Raw genomic sequence first — 17,600 nt, forward strand, 5'->3', positions numbered from 1 at the left:
TGTTTTGGGGTGCCTGGGTGGCTCAGTGGGTTAAGCCGCTGCCTTCGGCTCAGGTCATGATCTCAGAGTCCTGGGATCGAGCCCCGCATCGGGCTCTCTGCTCTCTAGGGGAGCCTGCTTCCTCCTCTCTCTCTGCCTGCCTCTCTGCCTGCTTGTGATCTCTCTGTCAAATAAATAAATAAAATCTTTAAAAAAAAAAAAAAAAGAAAGAAAATGTTTTTATATACAAATTCATTTTGCCCAAGGATACTTTAAGTTTGACTTTTCTAGTTCTCTAAGATTATTACTGACAAAAAAGGGTATAAGAGATTATTTCATTTTATGGGCAGTCATTATTAGGGATTTAGATTCATCATAAGCATTGCGAGCTGACCTGAATATGCTTCTGATTCCACCATTTGTCTATAACAAGTCTCCTGCCCTGGATACTCTCCTTGTGAGTTGTTGTCAATGTTCTGTAAACCCAGACTTGGGGAACCTTTAGTAGGCAACAGAGCAACCAGTCAAGAAATACTGAATAACTGCTACGTCTGAAAGATTAACAAATTAATGATTGGCTTTTTGCTTGGTAAGAGAATTAGAAGCCCAGTATGACGTGCTTTTAGGTACCAGGTACCTGACTAAAAAAAAAATGGTGCTGGTGTAGTGTTAGTATTATTTGTAACTCCACTTACTTGATGCACGAGGCTTCCTGAAAATATTCAGGGATGTATAGTGCTCTATTTCTATTAGGAGGGACAAAAGCATTTCTGCTAATATAGCTTAAAACAGAAATGGCTTTATTTGTTTATTTATTTATTTACTGAGCTTTATGCCCAATGTGGGGCTTGAACTCATAAGCTTGAGATCAAGAGTTGCGTGCTCTACTACCCGAGCCAGCCAGGTGCCCCAGAAATGGCTTTAAATATAAAACAAAACATTATATTAGATATACTATGAATTCATATCTTTAGAAACTTAAATTCAGGTATGAATTTGCATAAAACCTACCCTACAGATTCATGCTCATATTCATATAAAAGTAGTAATTGGCCAATTAATAGCTTATGCAATGTGAATCAATGAAGTAGGTTTTAAACTTTTTTTTTTTTTTTTAAGATTTTTATTGGTTTGAGAGAGAGAGTGTGAAAGAGCACAAGAGAGCACATGGGGGCAGTGCCCCAGAGGGAGAGGGAGAAGCAGACTCCCTGCTGAGCGGGGAGCTGGATGTGGGGCTCAGTCCCAAGACCCTGGGATCATGACCCGACTTGAAAGCAGAGGTTTGACCATCTGAGACACCCAGGCGCCCCAATGAAGTAGCTTTTATGCATACATCAAACTGAATTTAAATTCCTACCAAAGATTTGTGTTTAAAAAAAAAAAAAAGGCAACAAAACAGGATCTCTTGAATTGGAACATAATTTATCCTGAGATAAACCATTAAGATTTCCCAATTATTAGCTTCTCTTATAATGTATAGTGTGTTAATATATAATGGATCATTTAAAGAGACTTAATACATTCAAAAAACTGAGATCAAGAGAAATTAGTCTGTTTCTGACAGCAAAAGACAAGCAATATTTGAAGAGATAATAGCCAAGAATTTTCCAAAACCAATTATGAATACAAGTCACAGCTTTAAGAAGTACTCTGAACCACAAGGGGGAAAGTATTTAAAAAAACACACACACTTTGGTGCCTCATAATGAAACTGACGAAAACTGAAGACAAAGAAAACACCCTGAAAACAGGCAAAGAAAAAGTGCACATTAAGTTCAGAAGCATCAGTGAAACTTGAGAGAAACAATGGAAGCCAAAAGATAGCGGAACAATATTGTCAAAGTGCCTGTCTGGCAGTTTGTACCTTTAAAATCTAAGGAAAATAAAGACATTTTGAGACAAACTGAAACGGAGAGAACTTGTTACCAGTAGTATCTGCACTAAAAGGAAATACTAAAGAGAGTTCTTCAGGCGAAAGATAGATGACACTCCATGGGAGCATAGAGATGTGAGAAGGGATGGAGATCCATGGAAAGTGTAAATAAGTTGGCAAATTTAAAGGAATTTGGCTTTATATGAAGTTAAGATTAATATAAATACTCAACAATAGAAATGATAGGGAGTTGACAGGGGTTGCTGTTCTAAGGTTCTTTCACTGACCAGAAACTGGTAAAATGGGCAAAAACAGGGGCACCTGGATGGCTCAGTGGGTTAAATCCTCTGCCTTTGGCTTAAATCTCTGCCTTCGGCTCAGGTCATGGTTCCAGGGTCCTGGGATGGAGCCCTGCATTAGACTCTCTGCTCAGCAGGGAGCCTGCTTCCCTTCCTCTCGCTTCTCTGCCTACTTGTGATCTCTGTCTGTCAAATAAATAAATAAAATCTTAAAAAAAAAAAACCTGGTAAAAACAAAAAACAGGCTTTTGTAAGTCAGGGTTCTTGTCCATCATTCCCTTGATATAACCACTAACAGAAAAATAAAAGATTGTAAAATGTGAATGAAGGAGGGCATAGATAATTTTTGAAATACCCCAAAAGGCTATTAAAGTATATATAGAACAGGTAAGACAAATAATAAGATGGTAGACTGATTTCTAAATATACCAATAATTATATATGGATGGATTTAATACTCTGTTAAAGCACAGAGCTTTTCATTGTGGAAGAACAGTCAAATTCATCTACAAGCTGCTCTCAAGACAGACACCTTAGGTATATCTATAAGGGATGGTTGAAAATAAAAGTATAGGAAAAATAAATCTTGTAAATGCTAACCTACTGAAAACTGATGTAGCTCTACTAATATCAAAGCAGACTTTATGACAAGAAGGATAGAGGGATATACATTTTCAGTAATTATAAAAGGCTTAGGTTACCAGAAAGATGTAAACAAAACTTCAAAAGACCTAAACAAAACTTCAAAATATATAAAGGGCAATGAGTCATTTGACTGAAATTGGTTCAAGACTGTCACTTTGAAATGACAGAGAAACATGTATTTTTTTTTTTAAGATTTTATTTATTCGAGAGAGAGAGAGCACAACAGGAGGAGAGGGAGAGGGAGAAGAGACTCCTGGGGGGAGGGCAGGGAGCCCACTGTGGGGCTCTATCCGAGGACCCTGGGATCATGACCTGAGCCAAAGGCAGACACGTAACCAAATGAGCCACCCAGGCACGCCTACATGTCAGTATTCTTGATGTCAGTTTGACACAGAAGAAAGGAAAGGTGAGCCAACTGTAATCCCCATTCCCAATTCTCATTTTCCTTCTTTACCAGCATGTTTCCATCTTCCAGTGTATGTGTGGGAATGCAGAGCCCTCCCTGAGGCATCAGCTGCAGAAGCCCTTCAAGAATTTAAATATCTGTATTTGAATATTATGTTACAAACAACTATGGAGTATAGGGATCCCCTTTTCTCTGGATTCACATATGGCCACAGTTAAAAACTCTAGTGTGCTGGCCCTTCCGTTCACAATCGACCATGTCAAGGCAGCAGGTGCTCTTTGCTTGGCCATTTCCCCCACCTCCTACGAGAAGCGGACCCCGCAGAGGTGCAGGACATGCTTTGTCTTCGAGAATCTAGTCTGCTGTTTGGGGGCATGCTAAAGGAGGTAAATGCATGAGAGTCAACAGCAGACTTCCCTGTGGTCATGACATGAATGGTTAGAGAGAGAGACAGAGAAAGTGGAGGGTGTCCAAAAGAGCAAAATGCCGCAAAATGCTTTTTTTTTTCCTCTCTCTCTCTCTCAAAAAAAATAAAGTCTGAACAAAATATCCTGCTGAACCAGTTCCAGTCAGAGCCAGTCTTTGGAACAGGTGAGCCAGAAGAAAAGAAAATAAGAAAAGCAAAATCTTTTTCACACAAATATTTCGTTCACTTCAGTTGTCCGGCACGTATGAGTCTGTATATATTTCTGTCAGGAGCTCTCTTCATTGAATCTCACTTAATCTATTACCAAATTAACCAGTGTGCCCCACTGCCTCTCTGCAAAGCCTGTTGGTGGGTGCCCGGGCTGCTCTGAAGGCTGAAAGCTGCTGGCTGGTGGGGGAGCCGGTAGGAAGCCCCCCTCTTGGCTGGTGCATGATGGCTTGTGTTTGATCCCAAACATGTTTGTATCTGTTTAACTCATTATTGTAATCACATAATTTAATTAAATAGTCAGTAAGCACATCAGCTCTATGCGCAAAAGGAAGCTGAGCTGAATACTCTGGAAATACTAGATAAAGCTGTGTTGCATTAAAAAGAAAAAGCATAAACAGCAGCCCCGAATACCCATCAGTGGCTCATCCTCAAAGAAAAGTTCTTGGTAAATCAATGTACATCTGAATGTTTCATAGGAAAAATAAAGTTGAATTTTTTTTCTTAAATCCTCTTTAAGCTTTCAAGTAGGATTAAAAGAACTAATGCCAAAAATGGTAACTAATTGCTCTCACAAAGTTGGGAGTTTGGATTTGATCTAAAGAATATCCATGGAATGGAGAATAATGGTCAAATGGAACTTTAGTTTTATCCGTTAGCATTCACATTTTTAAGCAAATAGAATGTATTCATATATTCCCTATAAAATTAACATAAATAAAAATAAGAAGGATTGCTGGACACTCATCGTTGGATCAAATGCTGATCTTTTCTTCATGTCAGTAGGATGGATGGCCATGTTGAGAAACATGTAGATGGAATACTTCCTACACGTGAGGTCATGAGTGTCTCTCTAAAAACAGTTTTTTCTGAAATTGGATGAAAAAAATTTTTTGATGAGAAGCTTTATTCCACAATCGTTTGTCCCCCTTTAAGTTAGTCAGTTCTTGTATAGAGTGAGCAATTGAATCTTTTCCAGGACTATTGTTTTAGCTTGCTCTACTGGTCACGCTTTTCAAGATAATGCCTTCCTTCTCAGTTTTCTTTTCTTGCTGGGAAGTCAGAATTCCTTGTCTGTCTCTTCCTGGAGAAGCCAAGGTTACAAGACTGACTTTTTCTTCCACCGTAATGTGTTTAAAAGGGTGAAAGAATATCTTTATGCCCAAGGACCTTGCTAGCCTAAGTTACCCTTGACTCTTGGTTCTCCCACACATCCGCATCTCAACGTGGCAGCCTTAACTGAGCCAAAAAAAATTTCTTTTCCTGGTGGTTGATATAAATTAATACAATAGCCTGACTTGGTGCTTTTTAAAAATTTAATTATACCATTATGCCTGACGCATCCTGGGACTGCTAAACACTAGTGCCTGGATACTTCCACATTTTTGTTGTCTTAAAGTTCGAACTATAAAGCATCTATTTGAGTCATTTAACCCTGTTACTAACATGCTCGTTCTCACCAGACTTTCCAGGCTTCTGTGGTTGTTAAGTGCTGTTTTACCTAAAGCAAAATAATTATAGCATGGACGTTGCTATTGTTTTCCATGAGGTTTTTTGGTTTTCCTTTGTTTTCTAGAGTCACTGATTTTGCCTGAAGATAACTCTGTGTCCAATTCAAAAATCTTCATTTTCTTTCCATTATGATAAATTTTTAAAGCTTATTTATTCATTTATTTGACACAGAGAAACAGAGCATAAGCAGGGGGAGTGGGAGAGGGAGAAGCAGGCTCCCTGCTCAGCAGGGAGCCCGATGTGGGGGTCAAGCCTAGGGCCCTGGGATCACAAACTGAGCCGAAGGCAGATGCTCAACTGTCTGAGCCACCCAGGTGCCCTTCCATTGTGATAATTTCAATTCATTTTTTTAACACTAGTGAGAAAAGGTAGCTGTTTGGAATAGTGTTGATGTATTTCAAGAATTAGTAGGCTCTCAGGGCGCCTGAATGGCTCAGTTATTAAACCTCTGCCTTTGGCTCGGGTCATGATCCCGGAGTCCTGGGATCAAGCCCCACATCAGTGTCCCTGCTTAGCGGGGAACCCACTTCTCCCTCTCCCTCTGCTGCTCCCCTGGCTTGTGCTCTGTCTCTTTCTGTCAAATAAAAAAATAAAATCTTAAAAAAAAAAAAGAATCAGTAGGCTGTCCTAGCTTTACCTTTGTTTTTGGCAGAAAATACACTTTTTAGTTTTTTATTCTCTGCTTTACTAGGTTAAAACTCCTAACAAGTTCTTCTTCTTCTTTTTTTTTTTTTTAAGAAGGAGCTTTAAAAAGTTTGATATGTAATCCACATGCCATAAAACTCACCCTTTTAAAAGTGTACAATATATTCTCAAAGTTATATGACCATCAGCACTAAATCCAAAAGTTTCATCATCCCAAATTACTTTGATTATAACTAGCCTATATCTATTCCCGTATTTTACTTTTCATGGTTTTGTTTTTGTTTTTTTTTGATCCATGTGTGAGACTGAAAACAGACCGGAGATTAAAAGACTTAAGAGAGCAATTAACCCAATGCCGCTCGTAGGTCTGGTTGGAAGTCGACTATAAAAAAGACATTTTTTTTTTAATCCGTGATCCCCACATGCCCAGCTGCTAAATTATTTCAAAGCAGACTCCAGATAACCTGTTTAACCACAAATGCTTCAGTATGTGTTCCAACACTAATTCATGATATACTCTCTTCCCACCCCTTTATCATCATGTACGAGGTGCCCGTATTCTATGGGTCTGTTTCTGTCTGCTCTGTTCAACTCTGGTATTCATTTGATGGTTCCTGTACCAATACCCCCATTGTTTTATTTACCTAGCTTTATAGGATGTTTTGCTACCAAAGGATGGTAAACATTCGTTGTTAGTAACAATCACATCAATTATAAAAATTATTTGATCCTCATAGCTATTCTCTGCAGCAGGCAGTTTCATCGCATTCCACAGACAAGAAAACCAAGAGGTCAGTCAAGTATTGTGCTGCCAAGTACAGGGTAAAAAAGCAGAGTCAGGGGCACCTGGGTGGCTCAGTCGGGTAAGTGTCCAACTTGGTTTTGGCTCAGGTCATGACTCAGGATCCTGGGATCGAGCCCGTATCAGGTCTGCGTTCAGTGTGGAGTCGGCTTGGGATTCTCTTCTCCCTCTGCCTCTACCCGTGTGTTTGCTCACATGCTCTCTCTCTCTCTCTCTTTAAATAAGACCTTAAAAAAAAAAATAAGTGGTGAGCTAAAATTTAAGTCTGAATTCTGACCTCAAAGTCCAGAACATTAAAGCCTCCTTGAAAAGGGAACGCTGCTCTTTACAGATTCTTTTTCCATTTTTGATCATGTACATTATATTTTCTCAGATTTAATCTTCATCCTAACTTCCCAGATCTATTGAACTTCAGTCTATGCTATATATATTTTTTGAAAACACCTCAATTTTTCACATTTTTTTCTGTTGAAGTAGCTAACTAAACTCTAAAAATATGCATATTTCATTTTAAAGTGTATTTGAATTTGTAAGTTGTATTTCAGTATTGGCAGTATCAGTGTTTTGGGGGAAAAAATGATGCCTTTTGGTTTCCCAAGTGAGTTTATGAATGGAGTGAAACCTCTGTTAGAAGGTTAATATATTTATATTTTGTCACTGTGCCATTAGATGGTTTATTTTTATTGCATTTGCTTATGTACATTGTGTTATTCATTTCTGTGATTTATTAAAACTATAATTTGCAATGTTAATATGAAATGTATCCAAAGTCAACTCCAGCAAGAAGGCATAAAGTAGGAAAAGGTTTTCGTTAGGGTTGGCTTGTCTGGGTAACTGTCAACACTCTAATTTGTTCAGTGTAAAATAAAAATTATTCCTGTGAGGTTAGGAGACCTATGGTAAGGGTTTTATTTTGTTTTATTCAACAAAATGTATTGACATTTAACATATGTTGTTTGTTGCTAATTCCTACCCTTCTGAAGCACAAATATCATGTTACATGCTTTATTTATTATGTGTTTGATTTATTATATGATAGGTGGTTGATAACTGATCTTGATCCATGCCTGAAATACTCCCTAGCCCGTGGTAGGACCTTGGTTAATGTTTAATGATAATGAATAATGAAATGGCCTGTAAAAAACTTGAAACTTTGGAGTAAATTTCCACCCTACTTTATAAAGAATTATGAAACTCTTCCAAACTCTTGCATTTATGAAATGCCTAAAGCACATCTTCAAAGCACGATCCCTAAAATGAGAGTTGATTGATATTTGGGGGAAATTGAAATATTATATATCTCTTTTAAGAGTGTTTTTCATATGGTGAATATGTATGCTGGTTTTTCACAAGAAATTAGTGAAACACTATTTCAATTTTTTTTTTTTGGTGCTAATTAGGTAGTATTTCTTTTTTTTTTAGGTAGTATTTCTTAAGGGTATAATTTCATAAACTGAAAAATTACATTTGCATGCTGTCTGTCATAGAGCACTTCTCATTTAATTAAAAAATCTTTGTGAAAAGTAAAAATGTGGATAGGAAAGATACTTGTTGGGCCTCTGGGTGTTTTCTTTCCTTCTTTCTTGTATTTATTAAAGATTTCTTTAGTTTGTTTTACCACATTACCCCCCCCCCCGCCCCACCCATTGTCCTCAATACATTATTTGCTCAGTGCTAGTGTACACCTAAAGTAGTTTTGGAATTGCTCAATCATACCCTTCCAACAAATTCACTATTATACTATATATACAATATTATATATAATTCTTTTTGTCTTTACCCTTAAAAAACATGTTTTCCAGAGTAACATTGTCCATTCGAAGCAGAGTTGAGTTGCTGTTTGCGTTTTGTTTTGAGTCCCCTTCCCAGCCACACAAACACATTCTAGAACTGTTTCTTTATTTTTGAAGAGATATGAAACATCACCATGGTTCTAAGCGTCGGAACTATACAAAAGGATATACTCAGAGAACTATCATTTTCCCTGATCCCCCTTCTTCTATCCTGTTTCTGCCTACCCTCTGCAGGTATCCAGTCTCATTAACTTCTAATTTATCGCTCTTATTTTTTGTGTAAATTTGCAGATGTATGCATATTTTCTCATATCTTCTTTTTTTTTTTTTAAAGATTTATTTATTTATTTGAGAGAATGAGAGAGAGAGAATGAGCCTGTATGGGGGGATAGGGGCAAAGGGAATCCCAAGCAGACTCCCCAGTGAGCACAGAGGCCTCCATCCCCACCCTGGGGCTCAGTCTCAGGACCCTGAGATCACGACCTGAGCCAGAATCGAGAGTCCGGTGCTTGACTGACTGAACTACCCAGGCACCCCTCAGATCTTCTTTCTTACATAATGGGTGGCACATGCTAGATATTCTTTTGTGCTTTGATTCGATAATATCATTCTTATATGATTTTATTATCTCCTTGTTCTGTAAATGTATCTAGTTTATCCATGTGCTGTATCCAGGAATCATTCCTTGTCAGTTGCTAGACCAAGCCTCCTTCTTTTCTATATCTGCATAGTACTCCACAGAGTGGCTGTGTCCTAGTTTATTGAGCCATTCTCCTGTGTCTGGACAATCAGGTTGTTTCCAATATTTTGTAATTACAAACTGCTGCAATGAATAGACTTGAGTGTACATACTTTTAGGTTGATTGTGTATCTTCAAGGTAAACTCACAAGAGTGGGATTAGTAGGTTAAAAGTAAGTGCATATGTTTTATTACTAGGTATCACTTAATTTCCCTCCAGAAAAGTTCTACTTTTATTCCTGCCAGCACTGTATGACATTTCCCGTGTCCCCACAGCCTTGTTAGGGAATGTGCTGTCATATCCATATTTCCCCCCAGTCTGATGGATGAAAATTGTATCACTGTATTTTAGTTCACATCTCTCTAATTTAAGTGAGATTGAACATATCTTCACATGTGAGGGCCATTTATATATCTGTCATGTGCTTTACTTTGAAGGGTTATATCTAATGTGTATTATGTTAGATTATTCATCTTCAGCTTGCCAGGATAGTGGTCCTTTATGGATACCAGACATTGGTGTGACTTTTCTCTTTCAGATCTTCCATGGTGGCTTATTTTAATTCGGCAGAAAGCACTGGTGGGCAAACTTCCAGGAGACCATGAGGTGTGTAAAATTACCAAAATTGCTGTGCTATCCCTTTCTGAGATGGAACCTCAGGATCTTGAGCTAGAGGTAAGGTGGAAGTCTAAGGAAATTTTATGGAAACTTGGTATAAATATAATAACAAATATGAGTATTTGGTTAAATTAGGCCAAAATCACAATTATAGAGCTGGATGATATTTTTGAAGTAATTTAGTCCTTGTTTTTCAAACTTGACTTTAGTAGTAGAAACTTTGTTTCAAAATCTGTGAAATCCAGTATATCAGATACATAAAAGCTGAGCTGCTTTGGTTGAGGTGGTGATGCGGAGGAGGGGATCTTTGGGTCCCTGCCTATGTGGCCTCTACTGGAAAGCCACCTTCTGCTTCTGGGGAACCCTAGGACTCTGCATAGTACAGTTTGAAAACTCCTAATTTGGGGGAGAGAAGGGGTAGTCAAGAAGGTGAGATTTAACTTACTCTATATGCCTTTTATCTCTATTTCTTGAAAATTTTCAAGCATATATTTCTTTTGTAATTTTTAAAAGTTTTGTTTGTTTGTTGCTGTAGTTTTGAAGAAAGAAACCACCAACCTAGTGCAGTCTTTTAATTTTTCAGGAGGAAATCAAGCCTATAATAGAGGGACTTAAGTCCGAAATAATGAGATTTCCCAGGGCTAATATTTTTTTTTTTTTTTTAACCACACTGTACTGCCACCTGGTGGAAGAACCCACGGAAGAATTTGTATCATGTTTGCTGTTGGTGTGGATATTGGCTTCTAGGGGTATCATCACTCTGCCCTAGTCCTACGCTCCTTTTTTTTTTTTTTTTTTAAGATTTATTTATTTTAGAGAGAGAACAAACATGGGGGTGGTACAGAGGGAGAGAAAGAGAAAGAGGATCTCAAGCAGACTCCACGCTGAGCAGGGAGCCCAATGTGGGGCTTGATCCCATGACCCTAAGATCATGACTTGCGTCGACACCAAGGGTCGGCTGCTCAGCCAACTGAGCCGCTTGGACCACTCCGTGAGGTGAGCACTGTTGGGTCCAGGCTGGACAGGTGAAGGAAGGAGGCTTGGCAAGAGTTAAGTCCTAGCTGGCAAATGGTGGGGTCTGGACCTGGACTCAGGCTGTCTGGTCCTGTATCACTCTTTCTGAGCTGCCTTGTTGTTACCTAAAGAGCGGGTAACAGCATAGCAGCCACTGCCCCACAGTTCAATACGTGTTTTTCCAGGCTGGGCTCTTGGGGTGGAAGTTTAGAGACAGGGTTACATTGTTTTAAAAAATAAATAAAAATATAGCTGTTTTTATGCTTCAGATTTTACTGGTAGTTTGACAATCTAATTTTAAGAAACCAACGTTGAAAAGAATTTAAGAGGCACCTGCGTGGCTCAGTCAGTTAAGGCTCTGCCTTCAGCTCAGGAAATGGTCCCAGGGTCTTGGTCCCACAGCCAGCTTCCCGCTCAATGGAGAGTCTACTTCTCCCTTTCCCTTTGCCCCTCCCCACATTGTGCTCTCGCTCTCTCAAATAAATTTTAAAAAAACACGAATTTAAGAGGACCCTGATAGTCTCTTTATTACAGGAATAAAAAAAAAAGATTAGAGTACTTCCTATTCCCCTTTATTGGTACTAGAGCCAGAACATTATTCATTATTGCTGACCCAGAGACAGATAACTTCGGTAGCGGTTAGGCCTATTAAAAGCAGGTCTCTGTGGTTTTGTTTGCATTTTATTATAGGGAAGAGCAGGCAGACTAGCAAAAATTCTGTTAGTTTACTGAGCCAATAGATGTGTCATCAGTGTCTTTGGATGGCTTTGCTGACAAAATGAAAAATTGGCATGTCTTTCTGTCACCAATCTTCACCATGAGGGGGAGCATCCCTTGGGCTCGCATTCTGGTCAGCATTAAGCCTGGGGACCCTGGAAGTTAGATTCAGAGCAGGTGACCGGCTTGTCTAGCACTTACCCTCCTGTCAGTCATCAGCTTGCACATCCGCACTCCCAGCCCTGGGGAAATGTATTGTCACTCCTGGTCCAGAGAAGCTTGGACCCTGTGTTGGATTTTTCAAGGTTTTCTGATGCCCTTTTGCCCACCAATCTATAACATTTTTGAGATTAGTAGCTGACTGTTGGTTAAAGCTTGGTGGGGGGGGGGTGGTTAGATGATGACATTTACGTGGAATTTTTAAGCACAAAAATGTGAATATTATGAAAACTTGATGTAGTTTTTCATTTTTCACATTTTCCTCTTTTCTATCTTGATATTCTAAAGTAAAACAGATTATCTTTAAATGAAAATGAGATTTCCCTCCACATGAGATAGTTGAATTTTTTTTTAAGATTTTTTATTTATTTATTTGACAGAGAGAGAGAGATCACAAGTAGGCAGAGAGGCAGGCAGAGAGAGAGAGGAGGAAGCAGGCTCCCCACTGAGCAGAGAGCCCGACGCGGGGCTCGATCCCAGGACCCTGAGATCATGACCTGAGCCGAAGGCAGAGGCTTAACCCACTGAGCCACCCAGGCGCCCCAAGACAGTTGAATATTTTGACAGCTCTGTTGGACCCTACAAACTACAGGGCTTATCAGGGGACGTTACGGATGTGGTTTATGTTCAGAGTTGAAAATCTGTCATGATTCTTGTTGATTGGGGGATAACATGACATAGAGAAAATAATTCCAGATCCAATTTTAGTGAATAGTTTGGCACACCTATCTGTCCAAAGTTTATCATTTTAGAAATTTGGACTTAAGCCTTTTCCTCTTCTTTTAGTCCTGTATTATGGTAGAAGCAGTTTCCAACAGTGAATAATGGGAGGAAGGGCTATGTTGAAATCATGAATTGTTCTCTTATTTTCTGACATGTTAATTTAAATATTTGGGATCTTTATTTCAATTTCCATATAAATCCATTTAAAAGGCTTTAGAAGCTTGGTAGTTTTGTTATTTGCTTTGGTTTTTGTGGGGTTTTTTGGTGTAGTAAATTGTAAATGAGAAGGGAAAAAACCCACTACTTAGGAATAATCATTGTCCATATTCCAGTGAGTCTTAATGGTTATTTCCATTTACCCCAACCACTTTGAAGGAACAATGTTACTTTCAAATTTTCCGAAAAGTTTTCATTTTTTGCGTTTTACATATTTTTCCTACTTCTATTATTTTTCATAAATATACAGAACGTATGCACATGAAAAGATGTTTTTAAACAAAACCAAGTCTTACATTTCTTTCTACACCTTTCTAATTTGGCTGCCTGTGTATCACTTTCAGTGTTCTCACCCTTGCCCAGCAGGGCCCTCGGGCTCTTTAGTGTGGTCACTGTCCTCAGATTTGCTAGGGCCTCGTCTGTCTTCTGTAATTGGAGCAGAAGCAATTTTATTATAGAGACTAGAATTAATAGATTTTTCTAGTTTTCTGCCTTGGTTGTCTTTTTACCTCAAGTATAAGGCTTGTTTGCCAATTTAAAAAAGAATTCACATCCTACACAGTTTACCCATTTGCAGCTTATAATTCAGTGGCTTTCAGTATATTCAGTTTTGTGACCCTCACCATAATCGGTTTAGAACATATGCGCCTATGTTCTCCACGAAGAAACCCTGTTGGGTTCAAACCTCATTGGCAGTCATTCCTCATTTCTCTCCAAACTCCAGCTCCATCAATCCTAGGCAACCTCTGATCTGCTTTCTGCCTCTCTAAATTTGCCTCTTCGGAACATTCCTCATAAATGGAGTCCTATAATGTGTGGCCTTTTGTGACTGGCTTCATTTTATTTAGCACAGTGTTTTCAAAGTGCGTGCTGGTCGTTGGTATATAGCATATTTAATTCCTTTTCATCCCACTCTGTGGATCTGTTGCATTTTCTCTCTCCATTCATCAGTTCATGGATAGTTGATTGTTTTCACTTTTTGGCTATGATGAATCATTCCATGAACATTCATGCACAAGTTTTTGGTGGGCATTTGTTTTTGCCTCCCGCTAGGGCATCCACCTAGGAGAGGAATTCCTGGGTCATATGGTAACTCTGTGTTTAACCTTTTGAGGAACTGCCAGACTATTTTTCAAAGCAGTATGGCATTAAAAAAAAAAAAAAAGAAAAGAAAAGAATAAAGATCTATACAAGGTTATGAACAATCTGTGGAGTTCAAAGAGATGAGAACATAGATGTTCTTTCTTTTGAGAAAACATCCTTTAAAGTTTTATAGGCTCCTGTCCCGTCTGCATATCTTATTTGCTGTATCTCATTGCCTTAAGAGATAACTGCATCATTTTCCACATTTGATTTCCCTTTAGATGTCTGTTTAAAATCTTAGCTCCAGGGGCGCCTGGTGGCTTAGTGGGTTAAAGCCTCTGCCTTTGTTCAGGTCATGATCCCAGGGTCCTGGGATCAAGCCGCATCAGGCTCTCTGCTCCGCAGGGAACCTGCTTCCTCCTCTTTCCCCCTGCCTGCCTCTCTGCCTGCTTGTGATCTCTGTCAAATAATTAAAAAAAAAAAAAAATCTTAGCACCAGATGGATATAGATACCAGCTTTTAAAGGAAAATAATTTATTTTCCTTTTCTTAAACAGCAGCAGCAACGTCCCTTAATCTTGGTTGTAAAACGTAAGCTCCTAGAGTAATATGAAAACTAAGGGAGCATCATGGGGCTTATGGTGGTGGTTTTCTTTTTGAGATCGTGTGTATCAAAGTTGTAAGGACCTAAGCACACTGCACGGAACTGACTGGGCCTCTGGAAAGGAGAAGATGATCCCACTATCAGAGCACTTTATGTTGTAATCCCAAGAGCTTTGCCTAAACAAAGCATCTTTGGACTGGATGTGATCCCAAGAAGTTATTTTCTCTATCCTTGTTTTTCAGTAGGACTAAATTGAACCCTTTTAGGATTAAGGAATGTACTTGTTTGGATGAACATTGGGTGATTATAAAAAATACTTAGGAAAAAAATGGTAGGTTACTTTTAAAAAAAAATGTAACCCCTTAAAAAATGATAACCTATACCTTTCTAAAGGTAACTACATCGAAGATTCTAAAATATTTATTGTTTAAAGTAAATTTAAATCTCTATTTAGAAAAATTGGTTTTAAGAGACAGAAATAGACTTCCAGATTAAGATGGTACTGTGAGTCTGTGTTCTGCTATACAGATCACAGTCCTTATCTGAAAAATTGGGGGCCATATTTATCTTAGAATTCAGGATTTGAGGGTTTTCAAAAGGCCATTTCAAATATTCCACCTACACCCAGTGAGTCTGGGCATTACCCCGTAATACGACACATTCATATTTCCTGAAGAAGCGTAGGAATATTCATACTAAGGGATATAAAGGATGACTATCAGTAGTCTCATATTTGTTCAGGCCATATTTGGCCATTAAATGAATTTTGTAACAAACTTAAAAAATGAACTTGCAGGTTTCAGAGATTTTTAGATTTGGGTGTTATAGATAAGGAAGTCAACGGATGTTGGGATTGGAACCAAGCCTAGGAATGGGCTTTCTTTCTTTCTTTTTTTTTTTTTTAAAGAAAGAGAAAGAAAAAAAAAAGAAAAAGACCTTTCCAGGCCTAGAGAGAAGCAGCATCATGGACCATACATGGGTGGTAGATTGAACTGAGACCCTAGGCCTCCTGGGTTCTGGGTCTGGAATGAGGCAGTGGGAGCAAGAGATTTGGCCACTGCACAGTAAAGGGAACTTAAACGGGGTACAGGGAACTTAAAAAGGGTACTTAAAAGGGGTCTAATGCTGGAGTGTGACTCCCTAGCTCAGGAGAGGAAGCCTGTTAGGTTGTCTGCGCAGTGTGGGATAATCATGCACAAAGAATTCTCCTGTCTGTTATGTAGTAGCACCTGCCTTGAGAAATACTGCTCTGGGCAACAGATAATGAACACTCTAGCATCAGCATGAGGTAGTTGGGGTTGATAGGGAGATACTAGGGGAAAATAATGGAAAATGATCACTTGGTTTCTTGCCAAAGGGGTCCAGTAGTTAGTGCCATTAGTGAGGTGAGGCAACCAAAGGAAAAGCGCTTTGGGAAACAAATGTTGATCAGTTCTGGGGATGCTGAATTTGAGGGACTAGTGTGTCAGTAGCTGGGAGATGTTGCATTTTTATATCATGAACTCAGCTAAAGAGTGGCGTTAGAAATGTATAGTTAAACATACCAGTCACTGTTAAAATGAGAGAGAAAATGTTTTCTAGACTGCATGAAGGGGAAGAGAGCTAAGGGCAGAACATTAGGAAACACCACTGTCTTTAGAGACAGAAAGAGAGGCCAACAAAGAAAACTGAGAAGGATCAGTCAGAGGTGGGGGAAGAGCCAGAGTTGTGGGGACCAGAGAAAGAGACCACAGCAGTGACTGTCAGTGTCCTGTTCTTAGAGACAAGGTGTATCCTCTTTGGAGTTGAGGCGGTCCTTATTTTACTTTGTGTGAGTGGTCCCGTTGGGCTTTCACTCTTTGACCCACCCCAACCAGACCACGTTCTCACAAGTGACTATGACACTGTTTGTACCCTGCTAACTCATAGGAGATTCTAGAGTCAAGGAATGGATTAAAACAATACATGTTCTGGTAAACTCTAACAGTGTTAGAAGATGGTAGGAACGGAGGAGAGGGGGATGAATGAAGGGAAGGTCCTGGTCCTAGAGGGGACACAGCAGGAAACTAGCCTTGCAGAGAAAAAGGGACTTCTGAGGGTAAGCATCGCCTGGGTACAGATGGGATGTGCTGCAACAAGGTTACTTTAGAATAGCTAGGTCTTGAGCATGGGCTTCAAAACATTCCTTGGGGGAAATTTTGCTAGCTTGAATACTCTTAAGGAATAACTATGTCTGACAAATGTTTTAGAAATTAAAATTGCAACAGTTTATAAGTACTTTGGGCATGTTTTCAATTTCGTTAAAAGTGTTATTAATATGACTAGATAATTAGTAACCTTCTATATAAAAATTGCTAACCCGCAGCTGTTCAGTGTTGCAAGCAGGGGCAGGGGACTAATAGGAGAACCTCTTTTTAAAACTGCTTCCTGGGGAAAGGGGAACCCTCCTACACTGTTGGTGGGAATGCAAGCTGGTGTAACCACTCTGGAAAACAGCATGGAGGTTCCTCAAAATGTTGAAAATAGAACTACCCTATGACCCAGCAATTGCACTGCTGGGTATTTACCCTAAAGATACAAACGTAGTGATCCGAAGGGGCACCTGCACCCGAATGTTTATAGCAGCAATGTCTACAATAGCCAAACTATGGAAAGAACCTAGATGTCCATCAATGAATGAATGGATAAAGAAGATGTGGTATATATACTCAATGGAATACTATGCAGCCATCAAAAGAAATGAAATCTTGCCATTTGCGATGACGTGGATGGAACTAGAGGGTATCATGCTTAGAGAAATAAGTCAATCGGAGAAAGACAACTATCATATGATCTCCCTGATATGAGGGAGAGGAGATGCAACATGGGGGGCTAAGGGGGTAGGAGAAGAGTAAATGAAACAAGATGGGATTGGGAGGGAGACAAACTATAAGTGACTCTTAATCTCACAAAACAAACTGAGGGTTGATGGGGGGAGGGAGGTTGGGGGGGTGGGGTTTTGGACATTGGGGAGGGTATGTGCTATGGTGAGTGCTGTGAAGTGTGTAAACCTGGCAATTCACAGACCTGTACCCCTGGGGATAAAAATACATGTTTATAA

At 39.2% G+C, this 17,600-nt stretch overlaps 1 protein-coding gene across 1 annotated transcript in view; it reads left to right on the forward strand.

Moving 5' to 3' along the window:
* LOC111144865 (inositol polyphosphate-5-phosphatase F) overlaps positions 1 to 17,600 on the forward strand; it is an 81,458-nt gene that overhangs the window by 30,529 nt on the left and 33,329 nt on the right. Inside the window, exon 3 of the mRNA XM_022499420.1 lies at positions 9,867 to 10,003. Within this exon, the coding sequence (XP_022355128.1) occupies positions 9,867 to 10,003 (137 nt within the window). The remainder of the gene's footprint in view (positions 1 to 9,866; positions 10,004 to 17,600) is intronic.

The sequence above is a fragment of the Enhydra lutris genome, unplaced genomic scaffold (assembly GCF_002288905.1).
Source record: "Enhydra lutris kenyoni isolate GAN:26980312 unplaced genomic scaffold, ASM228890v2 scaffoldscaffold12, whole genome shotgun sequence".
NCBI classification, from domain to species: domain Eukaryota; kingdom Metazoa; phylum Chordata; class Mammalia; order Carnivora; family Mustelidae; genus Enhydra; species Enhydra lutris.